The sequence below is a fragment of the Polypterus senegalus genome, chromosome 6 (assembly GCF_016835505.1).
Source record: "Polypterus senegalus isolate Bchr_013 chromosome 6, ASM1683550v1, whole genome shotgun sequence".
Taxonomy (NCBI): Eukaryota; Metazoa; Chordata; class Cladistia; order Polypteriformes; family Polypteridae; genus Polypterus; species Polypterus senegalus.
Window position 1 is genome coordinate 140922367 of NC_053159.1, and position 21218 is coordinate 140943584.

General features: G+C 33.7%; 1 protein-coding gene across 5 annotated transcripts in view; it reads right to left on the reverse strand.

The window, feature by feature from the left end:
• LOC120531702 (methyl-CpG-binding domain protein 5-like) overlaps positions 1-21218 on the reverse strand; it is a 229368-nt gene that overhangs the window by 16591 nt on the left and 191559 nt on the right. For 3 of the 5 annotated variants that reach the window (XM_039757352.1, XM_039757350.1, XM_039757351.1), the window contains 3 exons: positions 14779-15831; positions 5798-5994; positions 1962-3194 (listed from right to left, as the gene is read on the reverse strand). In XM_039757352.1, the coding sequence (XP_039613286.1) occupies positions 1962-3194; positions 5798-5994; positions 14779-15831 (2483 nt within the window). The remainder of the gene's footprint in view (positions 1-1961; positions 3195-5797; positions 5995-14778; positions 15832-21218) is intronic. The other 2 variants (XM_039757353.1, XM_039757354.1) reach the window with 2 other exon arrangements.

A 21218-nucleotide genomic window follows, 5' to 3' on the forward strand; every position in this document is an offset into this window, starting at 1 on the left:
TTGCCCCGCACAAAGTACATGTCTTAAACAATATGCCAAATTTATAGTTTGTTAGTATAAAATCTGCAGAAAGGTTATAAAGTGATTAATAAAGAATTCATCCTAAGTATATGTAAACTTCTGATTTCAAGTGTACTTTTGTGAGAAAATGGCAGGAAAAGATAATAAATAGTAAGCTTAAAAATGCATGTATTTTTTTTTTACATATACAGAATACTGCATCCTGAAATTTTCCCAAAAATGTACTGAAGCACCTATCATGCCGAACATTAGGAAGAACAAAGCAAAATATATAGCATTGATCACATTCACACACACACACACACACACACACTAAAATGTGACGTTAATGATTTATATTTAGTCAGTGTCAAGCCAGATAGTCTCTCCAAACCAACAGCCTCACAGAACTACACAGACAGTTTTGTATTTAACACTACTCATTTTCTGACACAGGTTGGCATTTTCTGCTACTCTAACATATATTGTTTACAGTGAATGTCTGCAAGTTTACTTCAGGTAGTATGCAATAGTATTATGGCTTCAGTGCCAACAATCAAGTTCAAGTTCTAATTTGGCCTGATGCACCTAGGCTATTAGGTTTGGACTGTCTATATTGCCTTTATTCTTGTTTCTTCCCAATCCATAGAAGATGTTCTCAGAGTAAAAGGAGATGCAAACATTTTCAAAGATTAACATACATTTTGCATTATGGTTACTAGTGAAAAGTTTCAATTGATAATGTTAAGTGTTAAGCTCTACAAAGTTGTTATTGTTACAACAGAGCATTTTTAATAACAGAAGAACCCTCAAGGTACATGTGTTTTACTAAGCTATACTCAACAACAAAAATTCATTTGTAAACTCTTTCAGTGAATTCAATGCTGAAGGCACAGCAAGGCACACTGATATCACCTTTATATGGAAAGCCATTACATCTCTGGTTATATAATGCCACAGTCAAAAAACCAATCATACTGGGGCATTAAAAAAACAATAATTATATATCTGACAGCTGAAGAAGGAAATCTAAGTGACCACAGGGACAATATGGAAACAATAAACACAAAATATTCAGTGTCTTTACACCATTATTTTTTGCAGCTGCTTTGCCACCTTAGGTACTGCAACAGGTTATACACTTTTTTATAATGACATAGTTTAAATTACATAATGAAAGAAACTGATAATTATCTTACATTTTTCAGACTGTACAAGCTTAGTGTTATAATTATATTTTCACTAATGGCTTAACTTTCCAGTCATTTATAAAGACAAATGACATTTCAAAGCAACTGAAAAAGAATCCTAACAAAGTCTTGGTAAAACATTTTATTTTGTTATGGTTCTATGCTTGTCTATATGCAATGATTATTCATTGCAATTTGTATTTACTGGCATATTACTAAAAAGAATAACTCAGAAGAACTTCATTAAAATGTGCTTTGTTTTAACTTAATTTTTGTTAATATGTTTAATACCCATGAGATGTATTTTTTCTACAGAAAATAGAAACAATAGAACAAAAATATTTTAACTGTTGATCTTACAAGTGACAACTTCCTTTTCTAACTCATGATTCTGTCTTTTTGTTTATATTACACATATGAATGTTTAGTTTGTTTGTAATTATTGACTTCATTAAGTATGTTTAATTAAAATTTGGATTCTTTAGATTAGGAATATTATGTTGTGTTTAATGAAATATGTGCTTTGTATATCACAAGAATGACATAATGAAGTCTCATCAAAGAAAAGGTACTAGAATTGTTCCCAGAGTTAAGAGAGCATGACTGAAAATGTTTCAAGAGAAGATTTTTTTTCAATATTAACAAGTCTTTTTCGTTCATATTGATATTCCCAAACGACTCTGAAAATTAAAAATATTAAAATGCTAAAGTACTATGAATACATCTGTACACATATCTCAAATATTACACATATATTCATACTGCACATACCTTGCCTTCCTCTGTATTTTGTACAGAAGAATGATCCACCTCATCTTCTCTCACGAGTTTACCAGGCCATGAAGGGAAACCTTTAATCTGGCCCCAAACCAGGTCACCTACATTAAACGTCCTTGATCTGTAATGCATCATTTCATTTGATGAAGGAGAGTCTGGGTTTCTCAGATCCTCTTCACTGCTAATGCTTTTAGTGTCTGAAGGACTTGGCGCACACCCATTGATGCTCTCAGTGCTAAAATCTCCATTGTAATGAATGTAATCCTTGACAAGAGATCCCTCCAAGCTGGTAGATGAGCTGGGAGACTGCTCCTCTGTTGCAAGGTCCTGCTTGTGTGTAGTTAACAAGTCTCCACAACCTCTGCCATGCTGAGATCTTTTACCATTAATATGTGTACAACTTTCAACTGTGTTCTCGAGACGTTCTTTAAAATTGACTATAGTCCTTTTGCAGTTGTTAAACCTGAAGTTATCTTCAAGGAACCGATTTTCGTTTGGCATTAATACTGAGTGATGGATTGTTTGCTGCTGTTGCTGAAGTTCAGCTGGCATTGGTAGCATTGTGGAGATGTTGCTTGGCCTTTCTGCATAAGGGCTGCTATGTAATAGAGCTGATCTTTCTAAAATTTCTTCACATTTCCAAGGATGCCCATCCACATGTGAACCTTGGTCTACCTCCCACTGTTTCCTAGGTGTATTGCGTTCTGGAGATTTAAAATACTCACTATAAGCTTCCCCAGCCTCTGGGGTGCTTTTGCCCTGTTCAGAATTTTTACGTATTCTAGAAGATTTGGAGTTTCTGGAACGGCTTTCAATTTCCTGTCCAGAAGGTATCCTGCCATGAATCACTGCATTTACAGCTTGAGAAAGGTTGACTGGATCTCCAATGGAGGCAGTAAAGGCACTCATCGCACTAAGAGCAGGAATTGGACTCATCTGTGTAGTGCTGCTCACAGATGTTGTAATTACTACTTGCATGCCTTTGCTGGCAGCATCCACAACAGCTTTGTAAATAGCATCCACAGAGGAACCATTACCAGGACCAACTCCTGGAAGGGTTTCCCTAGGTTGTTGGTTTATACATTGCTCTGTCCTCTGAGGTTGCACTTCACAAGGGCCATCACTGTATACTGGAAGAATAGTGTTAGAATTCTCAGTGAGAGATGGAATTCGAGGTGGAACATTCATCAGCTTATTTGGAATCCCAATATCATCTGGTAAACTGGCCTAAGGAAAAGAAATAATGGATATCCAGAGTTATACAACAAAAACTATATTCACAATTTAAATAGTACAGCTAACTAAAAAATGCAGTTAAAATATTGCTCAAAATATTTATAACTGTTACTGAGAAAAATGGATTTGGATTTGAGAAAAAAAAACAATTCTCATATGTAAAAATAAAAATAACTCATAATAATAAAAAAATGTTACAGTGAAGGCAATTTTTTTGAGCAAATAAACCATTTGTTAATAACTACATAATATCCTTTTTTGAAAATTACTATGAAATTCAGATTAGAAGAGCATTTGTACAGGGAACATACTGATATTTCAGATTATTTTAAAATGTCTCATTTTATGTCTGAGAAATCTAAGAATTATAATTTGTTCATCTTTATCATTTGAACAAAATATAAATTTGATTAAAACAATATAACTTTCTGTGTAGTGTGTTGCCTTAACTGTCAGTTAACAAGAGCGCAGCAGACACTTGGGTAAACAACACTGAATGCTGAAATTGGCAGCTATTTCAGTGTCACACATAGTAATGTGCTCATTAGTAAATAACATATTAAATAACCAGAATACTTCAAAAAGAACAATGGAAAGCATAACGATGTTGAAAACCTTGAAAAGTTAAAAAGAAACACTAAATTATTCCCTTGCAACATAAATATCTCCTTGGTATGTTCTAATAAAAATAACAAAGCTTACTTGTGTAATTTTTACCTTGACTTCAAAACATGGAAAATGGGAAACAACAATTTAATTTCTAGCTTGACCTCAAAAAACAGAAACAGGGAAATGACAACTTGCTTAATTAGATGTCCAATTTATAACAGAATTGTTTGGAATAAAAACCTGCTGGGACATGGGGTCCTCAGGACTGAGTTACAGAACTGCTGGTCGAATCTATGCATTAATAACATCTAAGATGGACTATACAGTATGAGATGGTATGTAGGTTGTCCCCTGGTTGCTTATCAATATGTGTGAGCTGTGAACATCAGGTTATCTCAAGGAGTATTGAGGAGCACAGTGTTAGAATGAAGCTGCTGTTGTGAGATGCATGCTTTGAAAATGTTAGGAAATAAATATTTGTTCACGAAATGTTCAGGTTATTTATAATGTGACACTAATTTTTAAAATTAAACTGGTTTAGTAACCTCCTTGCATATTTTATTTACACTACCATGCTCTGCTTCCTCAATTTTAGCACTACCCCTCCTACACCCTTGCTTCTTTTAACTAAATACAGCAACGGCAGCTTTGAATTGGGCTTGAGTGCTTCTCTGGCTGTAGCACGGTGACAAAGGAGGGGGTCAGGGTTGAAGGTAGCTGTATGTTTCCATAGGAGATTTTTTTTATGTAAATCCTTCTGTTTTAGTGTATTTTCTGTTTGTTTCAAAGTTCGTTGGGAAGGAAGGCAAAAGATATAAATGTATTTATATGTGTGTGTGTGTGTAACACTGTTCCATAGGATGCTCCTGTAATTTGTAAATGTAATTACTAAAGAGATTAAAACCCTCAATTTTGATTAATTTGGGGTGGTTTCATTCATGGTTACTGTTTGAGAGAGATTTGGCAAGATTTGGTAACATTTAAATAGATGTTTGACTGATATAATGGAATTAATCATTTTAAAACTGGAAATATAAATCCTGGCCAAGTAGTTTTTTTTTTTTTTTTGCTCCCTGAATAGGTGAACAGCTATCTGGCTATTTAAAGGTATACGTTCTTCATGGCTATATATTGATTTTTTTCTGTTTTTGGTAACTTAGACTCATTTTTGCAAATATGCAGTGTTCTTGCCATGTTATTTTTTTTAATTTTTGCACTAATTATTTTTGTGTATTCTTTTCAGGACTATCTTCCAAGATTAGTACAATTACTGTTGAAATCTTCTGGATCGCCTTTCCTATTTGTTATATTTGTGCTCCTAAACTGCCTTTACCATCTTCATATGAGTTATTTTTAAACTGTACCCTTTATATAAAAACTTTTTTTTTAACACTTTCCTTGTGTATCAAGACATTTTCTGTGGTTTCCTTGGTGCCAGCCATTTAAGAACTATTAGCAGGGTACTGGCTCCTGCCACTGGTCTTGTGGCACTATTGTAATGCAAATTTAGTTCAATTTCCTTAAAGAGAATTTTTTGTAAATTTATATATATGTTAAAACAAAAAATATTTAATCATTCACTCACTTTATTTTACATGGCACAATTTTAACACACCTTATTTTACTGAACACAAAAAGTTTATTTTGAAATAAAAATTGAAACAAAGTAAAATAATAATGGTTTTCTGTTTAAACTATACCAAAGATAAGAATATTTTACATCAAAAATAACAACTTTACACTGAATTTAAGAATGAATTTACTTTCTTCAACTTATGAAGAAATCTAAAAACATACTATGAATGACCTAATTCTAAAAATATATTTTTGAAAGATAGCTATAACTAATTTCATTGGATAGAGCTTACTAGTTATTAGTCTGACCAAGTATCAGCATTATATGTTAAACAAGCAACTACTCATTCTGTTGCCAGGTGCATACAATATGTACTGGAAATACACAATACTGAAAGATAGAGACATACCTGGAAATTTGGAAAAAGACAGGACATAGAGTTTGAATTGTTTGGTGGAACAGGAAAAGAATGATGCTCTTGCATTCCTTGGGTGCCCTGAAGCAAATGTTGGTGATTTTGTTGAAACACTGGATTACTGTTGAGCATAGACTGTAGACTGCCAAGCTGAGTATTATTCAGACTGCTGTTTAATGAAGAAACATCACCTATTAAATAAAAGAGAAAAACTATTTAATCCTAAATCATCGAGTAATTATTTAATATTACACTCTTCACACTATGTTTTTATCACAAAGTGCCTTAAAGAGGAACTTTTTTTTTTAACCAAAACTTTTGTCTTGTTTTGTATTATTTACTCATTCATGTAAAACAAGAAATGAATACCTGTTGCTGTTCTGAAAAGCTGATGGACAACAAACTTAAACTTAAGAAAAAAAAGAGCATTAAAAGGGCTTCTATAATAAAATACATTAAATGGAATTATCATGCTCATCAAGAAATGTTCTCTACAAAACTTAAAGGCTGGTTGCTAACTTAATGTCATATAGAGACCATACAAGTATTCTATACAATGAAATTTCATGTTTTTCTTCCATTGCATTTATACTGTAATGTTAATGAAATATGGTGAGAATGTAGAAGTCTTTTATACATAAATACAAAAATGTTTCTATTAAATTAATAATTCTGGTACTCAAATATATTGTGGCTTACAAACATTTTACTTTATTATTACAGAATTTACTTTCTTAACTGAGTAGATTATTGAAATCAAAATAATACCTTACATTAAAAAGTATTACCAAAAATTCAGTTATTTTTGGCCCAGGATTTAGTTCTTTTTTGCCTGTTTCCCTAACAAGGATCTCAGTTAGGAATATTTTTGTTTTCTTTATGAGGCTTTAGACCATTATTCTATATAGATACATCCTAGATCATTGATAACATTTCATCTTTACTTATAGACTGTCAAATGCAGTTTAGATCACAGGCTTTCTCTTGAGTTTAGTTTTCAAAGCTGAAATGTGTAAGAAGATAAAAACAAAATATTTTTTTCAGAACAGGCCATTTACACAGCATGTCAATCCCTATTCACCAGACTTTCACAAAATATCAGATTGAGATGTGAACATCTAATACCTACTACTACAATTCCTGGTAACTCATTCCATTAATCTATGATTCTCAGTGGCAGGAAACACTTGGTAAATGGAGAGGCAGAATAATGACAAGCACAAAGCTGCTGAGACACATCTGTTTCTAGGTAAAATATTTTCAGACTCAAGGTGATAATTAACAAAACACTGATAATATCCCTGTTTGTGTTTATAAAGGATAATACCTTAGTATGATTACTATTACTAATATTTTTTAGTAATATTTATGTTGCAACTAAAATATGATCAGAAGGATTATACCTTGAAGGCCTCTTTTTCAAGCAGTTCAAAGACAGAAAGAATAATTCCTCCTAATGTTAAAGTTATTATTATACTCTTTTTACTTAAAAAGTCAAGTGCCCAAGTACCATGCTTACTAGTCAAAAATTAACAGGTCAGACTGAGGTTTTAACAGTGCAATTTCTAAACTGCATAATGTATAGCAATGCGTCTTTTTACATGAATGTTAACACTTTTAAAAAATGAAAACTAGCTTCTAAAATACATGCATTTGGATTTTTTTAAATGCTTTATTACCAATTTTATGAAACGCCATATAAAACTGTCTGTACTTCTTTAGCTTCATGTATCAGGAGCAAAGCTAAAAGTCAAGTGGATTAAATTGACGAGACCAAGAGATACTGAAATAAAGCGCACTATAACGTTTTAGTTAGTCATGTAAATAGAATCAAATAGCTGTTTGTAAAAATATGAGGATGAATATGTAAATCTGAATAAACGTAACGGACAAATATTTTAAAAAAAATGTTGTTTTCTGAAATTTGTTTGGTGATTATGATAGCTTCAAACTGAACACAAATATCAGTGTATTAAAAAGGAATTTGGAGAAACATGAAATTAACATATAGAATTAATCACGTCTAATTGCTTAGTAATGCTGGCACATTTTCTTAGTTTAACTGAGCTAAAATTTTTTGCTGCTGATTTTTGTTTGTACTCAGTATCTGATACTTTTCTATTCAGTGTCCAGCAATAGTTGGCCAGCACTGATGGATTCCACTTAACCTGATACCACTTTTCTATTGCTGCAATGTCCTGGTAAAACCATGTTTGTTACTGACTGCACCAAGATTAGCAAGGAAGAAGTCCTAGTATAAATGCAGAAAATGACTCTATAGCGACATGTTGCACTTCATGTTTTGCATGCTTGAAGCATGTCTGACAACTGGCTGGATGTTGTTTATTGCTCTGTAGATGCCAAGAAAAATCTCTGTCCCATTCACAAATGAAATAGTACTTGGAATATATGAGCTGCATTGCTAGTAGGAGTACTTTCACATCACCACAGTTGTTGTACTTTATATGTATAATTATGTGAGGAAATCACTAAAATAGGCAATTGCAATAAAACAATACTTTATAGAAAAATTAAAAGGGTTTTTTTTTTGGTGATCATCAGGTCAAAGTCCATAAGATACACCCAAAAGTATTCAGGAAACAAAATCTTGGATGTCCAGTGATTATTAATTAATAAGTATTAGGAAAAATGATCTTAGGATAATTGCCTCACACTACACCAACATGAATAACCTGTGTAACACAAGGTGGTCTAGTGTATGCTGATGGACATTTCATTTTACAAGTTGAACATATGTGCAAACATGCTTTGTGCATCACAAACACTGCCTAAGCTTTGTGTGGATGGTGGGGGTCTCTGATGGCAGCAAATAGACAAAGTATGAAAGATCTTAAAGGAGCACATGTAGCATCCATCTGCACATTTTAAAATCCACTTAAGTCCAAAAAAGGGTTGTAGGATTCTCAGCCTATCCTGTTAGCATGAGGCACAAGACAGAAGAACATTAGCACAAAACTATTTCATCTTTGTGTTCTGTTTATGTCGTTTTGACTGTTTCAGCGAGGGTGCATGTTATTTAAAGATAACTAATTTAGAGTTATTTTTTTCAATCAAAGATGTGATGACTGTGCAAACTGTGAGTAGTAAACATTACTGACATATCAAAAATCATAATGTCGAACGGGTAATTATTAATATACCAAAAATAATCACATTGAGCAATTAATTACCAGATTTAACTCCAATGTCTATAAAATAAGACTTCACAATTCTTAAGACAATTTTTGTTCAAATATACCACTTCATCACCAGTCCTGCCTGCCTTTCAGATACCTGCCTTTCTTAAGTAAAGTTCTGGAGAAGGCAGTCATTATGCAGTTAAATGACCACCTCAATAAACATGCTATTCTTGATAAATTTTAGTCAGGTTTTAGAACAAATCACAGCACAGAAACGGCACTCGTTAAAGTAGTAAATGATTTGCGAGTGAATGCAGACAGAGGCCATTTATCTGTTCTCATCCTCTTAGATCTGAGTGCTGCATTTGACACCATTGATCATAATATTCTTAGAAATCGCCTTAGTCAATGGGTGGGCTTCTCTGGCACGGTCTTAAATTGGCTTGAATCCTACCTGACAGGGAGAAAATATTTTGTTAGTTGTGGGAATTACAACTCGAAGACACATGATATCCGATATGGTGTTCTACAAGGCTCTATCCTGGGTCCGCTGTTATTCTCAATCTACATGCTTCTGTTAGGTCAGATTATCTCAGGGCACAACGTGAGCTACCACAGCTATGCTGATGACACACAGCTGTACTTATCAATAGCTCCTGATGACCCTGATTCTATTGATTCACTAGCACAATGTCTGACTTGTATCTCAGAATGGATGAATAGTAACTTTCTCAAGTTAAATAAAGTGAAAACTGAAATCTTAGTGATCAGCAATAATGGATACAATGAGGCTATTAGAAATAAACTGGATACATTAGGATTAAAAGTCAAGACGGAGGTAAAAAGCTTAGGGGTAATTGTTGACTGTAATCTGAATTTTAAATCGCATATTAATCAGATCATTAGGACAGCATTTTTTCACTTAAGAAACATAAGTAAAGTTAGACCTCTTATATCACTGAAAGATGCTGAGAAATTAGTTCACGCGTTTGTTTTCAGTCGACTATATTACTGTAACGCTCTCCTCTCAAGACTACCCAAAAAAGACATAAATCGTTTGCAACTAGTGCAGAATGCAGCTGCTAGAATCCTAACTAGGAAAAGAAAATCAGAACACATTTCTCCAGTTTTAATGTCACTACACTGGTTACCTGTGTCATTCAGGATTGACTTTAAAATTCTGCTTATGGTTTATAAACCCTTAAATAATCTCGCCCCATTGTATATATCGGAATGTCTGACAACTTATATTCCAAATCGTAACCTCAGATCCTCAAATGAGTATCTCCTTAGAATTCCAAGAACAAAACTTAAAAGAAGTGGTGAGGCGGCCTTCTGCTGCTATGCACCTAAAATCTGGAATAGCCTGCCAATAGGAATTCGCCAGGCTGATACAGTAGAGCACTTTAAAACACTGCTGAAAACATATTACTTTAACATGGCCTTTCTCTAACTTCAATTTAACTTAATTTAACTTAATCCTGATACTCTGTATGTTCAATTCATCATAATAACTATTCATGGTGGCTCTAAAATCCGTACTGACCCCTACTCTCTTTTCTGTTTCTTTTTCCGGTTTCTTTGTGGTGGTGGCCTGCGCCACCTCCACCTACTCAAAGCTTCATGATGCTCCAACAATGATGGATGGATTTAAAGGCAGAAATCTACGTGAACATCATCATCATCAAGCCCTTCCGTGAGAACCCTAAATCCAAAGAGGACTGTTTCATTTATGTTAGGTAGAATGCCCAGACGGGACTGGGCGGTCTCATGGTCTGGAATCCCTGCACATTTTATTTTTTCTCCAGCCGTCTGGAGATTTTTTGTTTTTTCTGTCCCCCCTGGCCATTGAACCTTACTCTTATTCGATGTTAATTAATGTTGATTTATTTTGTTTTCTTATTGTGTCTTTTATTTTTCCATTCTTTATTATGTAAAGCACTTTGAACTACTGTTTGTATGAAAATGTGCTATATAAATAAATGTTGTCGTTGTTGTTGTTGTCCTGAAAACACACAGTCTATTTAGACAGATAATTTCTGACCTGGCAATAATGAAAAATCAACAGAAACATTAACATAATAGCATACTTAGCATGAGTTTGAAATCTGTATTTTCCAATGTGAATTCAACAAAACCTAATATATTCTGGGTAGAAATCAGCAAATTCCATAATCATGCTTCAAATATTTTTGCTAATGCATTATTATTCACTGCATATACCATACATATTACACATTTTACACAAAACCATCATATTAGAGATCTGGACATATACAAAGTTCAAATGCTATACTGTATATTTAACTGTCTTAATTAAGCAGATATTTTGAGGTCCTTAAGGCTAATATTACAAAAGCAATTATAGATGGAATTACAAGGGGGAACTAATTTATGTGTCCGTACAGCATGATTACTACACTTAAAAGCTGGTAGCCAGAATACAATGGTAACAGGAATGTATGAGAAAGAGGAATCCAAGGCTTCAATGGCATATTGCAAAGACTGGGTAGGCTTTGACACAACAAATGACTCCTGCAGCTAGTCCACAAAAGCAAAAGGCATAAACACTACAAAGAAAAGAAATATGTCCAGCTATGGAAGCATAGTTGACAGGTAGCTATAAATGTAACAGTGAAGTAAGTGATAGAAGGAACAGAAGAAATTCTGCAAAAAAAAAAAAAAACAGTAAGTGGGAAAAGATTTAAGACAGATGTACATAGATATTTTAAGTAAAAGAATTCTGTGGATAATTTCACAAATAAAATATCTTATGTACATAGTAAAAATAAGAAAAATCATTAGGACTGGTACATTTTTGCAGTTACATACTAAGCTTGACTAGTTACAAACAGGTTTCCATAACACTTTAGGACAGAAGATGTCATTAATAAAATTTCACAAGGCAAACATGGTGCAAAGCTGAGTAACTGAAGTGTAAAATGCTGACAATTCATTAACTGAAAATGTATCATTCAAATGTATGTGGAATGACAGTATTGTGTTATTACTAAATCATCTCATGATTTTTTTTTTCAAATGATTCCATGATTCCTGAACTTCAAACACAACCTAAATTTCTTTTACTTAAAATACCACAACACACCATTTACAAATAAAAATACTTTTAAGTTCAGTTTCAACACTAATGACTCAAAAATGCTCAGAAAATAATAGGTATTTTAAGAACTGGAAGAATGTGCAGGTTTTATAGAAATAAATATGAATTATTTGACATTAGACAACAAGGTTAGTAAACCTTTTTGAAACCACAATTAGCAGTTTCTGTTTTACTGGGAAGTGAAGACAGCAATAAGGAAATGATGTGTGCTGGGTGACAAAACTGTCATAATTTAATGCTAATTAGTAAAGTGGTGAGCATTTTTTGGTTACACGATTAATTGATATAAATGTTGACTATAGTATGTATCATGGAAGTTGTTTTATGCTAATTACAAAAATAATATTAACATACCCAAAAATTCAGACAGAATTTATTACTGCTCCATATGAGGCCTATTAGCTATAGGTTGTACATTCTTGAGCTATATTCTGAATTTGCCTATTGAAAATAATAATATTGATGAATAAATTAAATTGCATGTACATTCAATATCCATGTGTTATAAACTTGTTTTGAGCCTACACTCAAAAGCTAATATTTTAAGTTTATAAAAGTAAAACCTAAAAGCTGCATCAAGGAGTAAGCTTTTATAATTTATTAAGTTATAACAAAATTAAAATGTGCTTGACATGCTGTGTAGAGGAGGTAGGGGTGTCAGGGATGTAAAATGGTCCCTTATAATATGTACTTTGACCTATAAAATGCACAGTATAGAAGGAATACTAAATACTGACAACTTATGTTAAAACCGATAAAAGCATAATTCATTTCTATTTAATATTTATCAATATATCTAAGATATAAATATATGTAGTATGACACTTTAAAACCAAAGTTGATGGAGACAACAAATTTACCTTACATATTCAGGTAAGCTGATAAAAGTTAAGTGAGTAGACACTGTTGAAAAATAAATGTGTATATTTTTAAATGCCACTATAATCTATTTGACTAGCTCTTTGCATTGCATTTCTCAGAGGAAATGTTACCCTATTAGATAGAAATTATTCCAATTTATTTATTACAAATAAATAACAATACTTTAATAATAGTTGGTCAGTGTCTCAGAGTAGTGCGGTGGAGACATTTTGCAGAAGTGTAGGGTTGGCTTCCATGTTTCAGATCACTGTATTTCTGCATGATCCAGTTGCACTTCAACTTAAAGACAGACATTCCCCTGAATAATCTTCTGAAATAGACCATACTTCATGGGTCTTTCAATGGTGGCAATTCAACTTGGTACAGACGCAATTAAACAACTTCAGATCACGATAACTATACTATCATTCTTGAATGCTGCTACTAGGATTTTACAATAGAATGTTGTGCTAATGGTATTCCACACACAACATTACAGATATTGGGCAACAAATTTCACTTAGGACTCATCAGTCCACAGAAGATTCTTGCGGAACACTTTAGGTTCATTTATGTGAAGTTTTGAGCTGAAGCATGAGACACAGACAGACAATCTCTAGGTGTTTTTAAAGATATTTCATGAAAAATTCTGCATTTTCTCCTAAAGAGTTTGACAGGAGTGCAACTTCTTAAAAACGCTAACAGATGTCCCAAACTTTCTCACTTTAGACAGCATACTGTGACTGTGGCTCAGTAGAGTCACATGGTGTCTGAAATGGCACTGAATATCTTTTTTCACTTTGCGAGATCAACTGCATTTTTCCCCAATGATTTAAAAAAAAATTCTATTAATTACCGCAGGATGTATGTAGATGACTTTACTCTTCATTGTAGGGTCAATGCTAGTCATATTTTTGAAATAAAGAATTGCTGTTAAGTACTTAAATGCATGAACCTAATTAAATATTTAACTGAAGTGAGCATAACTTGGAAGTTATGTGTTAAAATGTGGAAAGTGCATGTTTCATAACATCACATATTAAATAAATAAATTGACCACTAAGTTGTGTTATTTCATCTCAAACTCAAATACTCCTAGTCACAAAAAAGTTGGTTTTTTTTTTACTAGATTTGCAAAGAAAAATGCTAAATAATCTGACATGGGGAAATGACTATTCACACAGAACACTTTTTTTAAAAGGATTTACAACAGTGGTTATAATTATCAATTTATAAAACTATTTTAAAAACAGTGCAAAGAACTAAACCTAAAATGTTAACTTTTAGACCAAAAAAAAAACACTTCATGATCTAAGAAATCTAAGAATCTATGCACTCCATAAAAGAACATTACCCAAAATGTATTTTCCTGTACTGGCAACCAATTAATATCAATGATAATTCTATCCACAGTACAAAAGTTTAAGTGACTACTGCTCTGTCTTAATGTTAGTCTAACCTATGAGTCTAGATAGATTGATAAGATACTTTATTAATCCCAAAGGGAAATTCACAAAATATAATATGTCTAATATGTAATGGTAAATTTGACTAAATTTCTTAACCAAAGGAAGATGGCACACACTTGGACCCGAATGTAGTGAAATCTGGTAATATTACATATTTTATGTTATAAAATAATAGCACCAGGAAATCTCTCAATCTTTCAGCTAAAAATTTCAGGTGCATGATAATCCTCAACTATAATACATCTTTTATATGATGTTTTAAAATAATTTTTAACTTTTCATGCTTGTAATACATAAAAAGATGTCACTGCCAATCTGGAAGAAAGACTAAATGCCTATTTTATATGAAAAGCATGCAAAATGTATTTTAAAATATGCTCTTACTAAGCAGGCCTGTCCCCAGCAGAGGATTCAGTAGCTGTGGTACCACTGAACCACTGAGGAATTTGGCAGGTCCTGTCACATTCCCAGGGTTGTTTGAAAGGTTCAACAAAGTCTCTGCCATCGATACTACTGATGTCCCACCCAGTGTGGACACAGCCACAGCTGCCACTGATGAAGAGGATGTTGTGGAAGTTGTAGTAGTTGACTGGGAGGAGGTTGCTACTGAAACCTCTGGATTACTACAAAAAGTGTCCATTGAAGAGTTGAGAAGGCTTCCTAACAGATGGGAATTTAAAGACATAAGCCCAGACGTCCCAGGGACAGCTGGAACAAGTAAGGAGTTAGGTGTAGCATCACTACCTGACAGACGTGCTAGAGGGTTTGCCAAAGGGTTGGCCAACAAGGACTCTGATTTGTTTCCATCAAACTCAATGTGCTGTAAATGTTCTGGCAAGGTGGGCAACGGTGTCACACACGGTAAAGAGTTGTTTGATTGCTGATGTTGCTGTAAATGATCTGGAAGGGTCAGGTTGAAAGGAGGAAGTGAAAGTACAGCAGCAGCCTGAGCCTGATTTTGAAGTAAGGCTGCTAGAAGCCGAAGCTGCACAGGTGGCAAGCTCTGTCTATCCAAGTCACTGGAGAGCAAAGACAAAGCAGCCACATTAAGGGTAGGATTTAAAATGCCTAATGGGTTGAGTGACACCTCTGATCTGTTCTCTCCTGATGGAGTCGGTAACATGTTTAGTAGAGTATTGTTTGAAAGAAAGTGCTGCTGTTGCTGTGGATTCACGGCTAAAGGGGCAGACAGGGAACTGAGGAGATTAGTATTGAAAGGGTTTGAGATACCGCTGTGGGCTGAGCTGTTTTGTGGGATCTGAAACATCTGTTCCCCTCCCACTAAGGGAAAGGAGCTGCCCATGGGTAGCTGGCCCTGTAGTGGGTTTCTGCTCGCAGTTCGCACAATTACTCCATCCTGCATTACAGATGTAGTCTTGGTGATGGCAGGGTGATTGGCACCGGCTACTGCCATGGAGGATGACGAGCCTGAACCTCCTGCAATACACAGAAATAAAAACTGATTAGAAGTTTTCTGTCTGAAATATTTCACAATTATAATCAGGTGCCAAGGCTGTCAACTACTATTCTTTTTAGAGAGACTGTAAAACTAATCCTAATTTGTTACCTATCTAAACTGCTGAACAATGTATACAATTTTCTGTGATTGAAAGTAACTGTACATTTCATGCACACTCTAGCCAAATCAATGACGCCAACAAAAGTAAAATTAAATGAACCACTCCTAACAGGTACAAATAAAACTGTGAGCATATGTATGTGATAGAAACTAGCAAGGCAGGAATAATCCTGTAATTGAGCATGATAATATGCAAACACATAAAAAATGGGTAAGACATACTTCCAAAGCTGCAGCTTTCATTAGCGCAGGAATTCTTTTTTAAGAATATTCCAAAGGACTGTATGCTAATATTACTTACAATCAAATAAACAAGTCTCTTCCTAATGATTGGGGTGACTGAACTTATTCAGCAATGTAGAGTCTGTTAAATTACTGAATTTATTAAAAAAAATTAGGTTCACAGGGAGCTAGAATCTAATCCAGCATCTTTAAAACAAAGCAGAAAGCAACTGTAGATGAGACACCAGTTCATTACAGGCATAATCGAGCAAAGTTTATTTTACCTAACTCTTTTAAAGGCATGAACCATCACAAAGTGCTAAAGATTCAAAGATTTACACTTATACACTCTTAAAGAATAAGAAAACTGCAAACATAAGCATTCAGAATGCTTTAATCAACACAATGGGCTAATGATGAAAATAAAATATATTTATATGAAAATTTAATTACAAGATATGTCACTTTACAATGTTAATATGAAATGAATGAAAATAGAAACCTCTTAATTTAACAAGGAATATATGCACCTTTTATTATTAAACTTCAGTGGCTTACAATTTAGTTGTAAGTTGTCATTAAACCTAACGTTTATTTTTCAATGCAGAATAAAACTTTGTCACCGTAAATTTCCAAATAGGTTATGTAAATAACAAGAACATCAGCAATTAACTTTTTGTTGTACCTTTTTGTGGTCATTTTATAACCATGCCTTTATTTTAGCAGTAATGAAGCACACACTGTTTATTTCAAACAAAGGGGAAACTATGATGAATGAACAATTCTTTGACTCCTTCAAGATTTTCAAACTTTTACTTTTAAAATATATGCCTTATTTTAAAAATGTGTCCAATTCTACACTTACTGTTTTTGTTTTCTTAACATGCAGACTTAAAAAAAGATTTCCTTTGAAAAGAAATACTGTGAAGCTGAAGGACACTTTTATACTCTTGCTTTCTTATTTAAAGGCAACACATCAGTTGTTTAGAGAACTGGTTGTTTGTGTTTGTATACTGTGGGGAGTACACCTTTGTATACAGAGACAATGTTACAAATTTCCATATTCAGAAGCAAATCCTCATTTTGTTTTTTGAGAGACACAAGGCTTGTTATTTAGAAATCAATAGGAGACAACAACTACTTTTCCATATCCACAGTGAAGAGGAACATTAAGATGCAGCTACTCTACTTTTCTCATCAGAACACTGAAAGATGAATTAGGTTGAACATTTAAAAGCTGCTAAGTAGACCAATATTTTTCAATTAGGAAATCAGAGAAACAATAAGTATAACTTGCTAAATTTATAAGTGATTATGAATAGTTGGTTGGGCAACACATTTGTCATTGTATCTGTCATTTTCTTTTAAGTATATGGAGATTTCTACTTAACACAGACAAACATCATAGTTGTGGATGTGCCAAAACCACTTCATCGATTAAGGGTCTCCAAGCTTAGTCTGTGCTTCAACATCTAGATGTCATTCATTTGTTACAGTGATTGCTACAGTATTAATAACAAAGGAAAACAAAAGCAGCAGAAGTCACACCAAGATGACTAGTGACATGACAGGTGTTTAAATTAGACTTGTTTACACCCAACATGAAAATATTGTGCAATTCATGAATGCCTATTTTACCAATGTGTTTTGGAATATTTAACAATGTCAATGATAGAGTAGGAATTTAAAATGCAAGATTTGGCTACTAAAGAAATATTAGGATTCTGTATATTTACTCATAAGCAATAATATTTCTTAAGACTATGACTTAGTTGTGAAAGGGCTATGGGAAAACACTTGTTCAAAGTTAAGACACTATTACTATCAGCAAATTTGTACTGCAGTGCGATAAGAACAATCCAGGACAGTAAACTAAGTAACAGATATAGAAAATTGCAATAAAAAAGTTCTGAAGTGGCTTGGTAAAAAAAAAAAAACACAATCATAATCTCCAGTCAAAACAAAAAAATTCTGGATTATGAAAAAGAAAATTTCACAACTAAGAGTCCTCAAAGCTGCAAGCATAGCTACTATGATCAGCGATTGGAATGTCTTGAAATTTACTGCTGCAGACTAATTACAAAAGAATATATTAAATGTCTCTTATAAGAGATCATTTTCAAACATCAGTATCAGTCCTTTTCTATTTCTGACCACTGCACAATGCTTGAAAAAAAGTAATAAGGTTGGTGCATTGCACAAAAAAAAAAAAAAATATTTGCAAGCAATGTTTCCCATTTTAATTGGCAACACCAAAAATATTTTATGCCATACAAATAACGCTTTTCACTACTGACATTACATAACAATTTCAAACTCAATCGGTTTCAGGGTCACAAAGGAGTTGCAGCCAATCCAAACAGCACTGTACCAAAGACAACAAAATAATCATGGATGGGGTACCAGTCTATTTAAAGGAATAGTCACAAACACACTCCTACATTGGGTTAAAGTAAAATGCAAAATTAAACTAAAGTGAAAGGAAAACTGAAGACACCTATGTTGACAGAGGGAAAACATGCTTATTGTACATGGGCAGTTGCTGGATGTCAAATCTGAACTCAGGATTCTAAAATTGTGTTTTGGCAAGTGTTAACCACAGTACCATCATGCCATTAAGAATCAGAAAGGATTATAGTAATTGCATCCACATTAGCTATTCTAGATGAACTTAATTCTACCTATTTCTGCTATGATCACAACAACAAAGTTTCAGTAGAAACTTTTTAAGCAAGGCAACTAAAGACTATCTTGATAAAGTGTCAATGTGTATCTAAAAGAAATGTAGCGTCCAATTATCTGGTGTTTTCACTGAAATTTTTAATTCTTGAAACAATAAACCGTTTTAATCTGCTTCATAATGATAATTATCCCTGTGACAAAAAACCAAAAGGGGGACAGGTCTACTGACTAATGGCACTCACATTTGGACTAAATGTTTGAAGCACATTAAAGGTAACAACCACATAGTTGGGAGCAGGACCAGTTTGCTAATCAACTTGCAACTCATATTATCATGGCATACCTAGAAAATAACTGCCATAACAAAGTAAAGATTTTAGACTAAAGTTTAGCATTTTAACATCATTGTACTATGAAAACTGTTCTACAATGAACAACAGGACCTTGGATGTATGAACTATTACACATCATCAAGTGGAGACTGGAGCACGACTTTGTCCACACTCGGTGCCTTTACAAGCATACAGATAACTGGGATTTCGGAGAATAACCTGGTTAAGGCAGAAACCCGATTTCTTAAAAATCTGCATTTACATGGGCAAGGACTTTTGTGGAGTTCTCCTTTGTCAAAACACTCCGTCATTAAACCGTGCAAATTATCAGCCACTTTGAATATGAAAATAAGCTCAATGCCTCTGATAATTTCCTTTTGTTTTATAAATATATTTAGTCAAATTTATGCTTTATTTATACATTTCTGTTACCATGCACACAGCACACTCTTTTCTACTTGGCTGTGTAAATGAGCTCTGCTGGTATAATAACACTAATATTTTAAGTTCAGTAAGTATTGCATTTTATAACTTGTTACTTAAAAAATTAATCTGACTATGGAATTCACATTACTTTTAATGTGTTGCTGAGTTTACCCTGTTCGTTCAGCTCTTCAATATAAATTTAGCCATTTCTGAAATATTGTGGGTGATTATTTCAGCCAGGAGAAGGAATAAGGAGATCACCTGAACATCTGCCTCTGGAATTTTATTTTATGGATGCTTATGATAGTGCCTGCAGAAAGCATGTGCGAAGCAAATAAATGCTCAGCCTTACAGAGTCCATCAGACATCCGCAAACTTCAAATCCCTTAACAGTAACCTGGGAAAGGGTTTATATGGTCACATACAATTTTCATGCATACATTCTGAAAGACAGCATGACAACAATATGTGCTGCTTACATTATACGAGAATGCAATAAAATTAGTTAATACTGTCATTTGAAAAGTCTGAACTTATTCTAAGAGAGCTCTTGAAAAATAAGGGCCCAGCAGAAGGAGATGAAAGGACAATTTTGTACCATCTATGAAGAAGGCAGCATCCCGAAAAATTCCAGGATTCCAAATTGGTGTCGATAAGCACGCAAGTTGTGATATGTGGTGGGGTGGGGGGAATGATTGCATCATTTCTCCAAAAAATTGTCTGCTGTTGCAACATCTTACAAAAGCATGAACCAGCCTTTTAGTAACAGCTAGTGAGAAAGGGGTTATCGAGCACAGGGATTCATTTGCAATAGAGTGTGGAGTTCAATAGTACAGGAGGGCTGGGGGAAAGCAGCTACTTCTTCTCGGGTTTGAGTGGAATTTAATTAGCATTTTTTAAAGTTGGAATGAAACTTGGATACATCACCATGACCCAGACCTCAAACAAATAAAACAATGAAAGTATGGATACTTTGTAACTCCAAAGATAAATGTAGGTGCCAGCCAGTGCTGGCAAAATCATGTACATTTTTTATGATGCTAAGGATAACCTGTAGTTCATACTGATAGTGTGCCTCAAAAGGCAGGCATAACTTATCAGAATTTGCAACAGCAAGTCTGAAAAACAGTGAGCAAAGTGATTGAACATCTACCTTCTGCTTCATGTCAATGCCCTATGTACACAGCATTGTTTGAATGGTATTCTCCAAGGTCTATGTAAATCACTTTGAGTAGGTTAGAAAAGCACTATATAAATGTAATTAATTATTAATATTATTATTTCAAGGTATGTCATATCCACAATATTATCCGGTTATAGAGCTGTGTGATTACCAGAATCCCTCAATCTGAAGGTCCATATTTGTGGGACATGTTATACCAATAATTAGGACATCATGCCAATTATAAAATAGTAAATGCACTGCCAAGACAATACTTATTTAAGTGGCATGAAAAAGCTTCAAGAAAGTTATACTGTAAGCAAAACATATTATTGTTCAAGTGAATATGTCAAAAAAAATAAACAAACATAATCCTTTGGTTTTACTGGCATTTTAATAATTGGCCGATTCAAAACGTTTT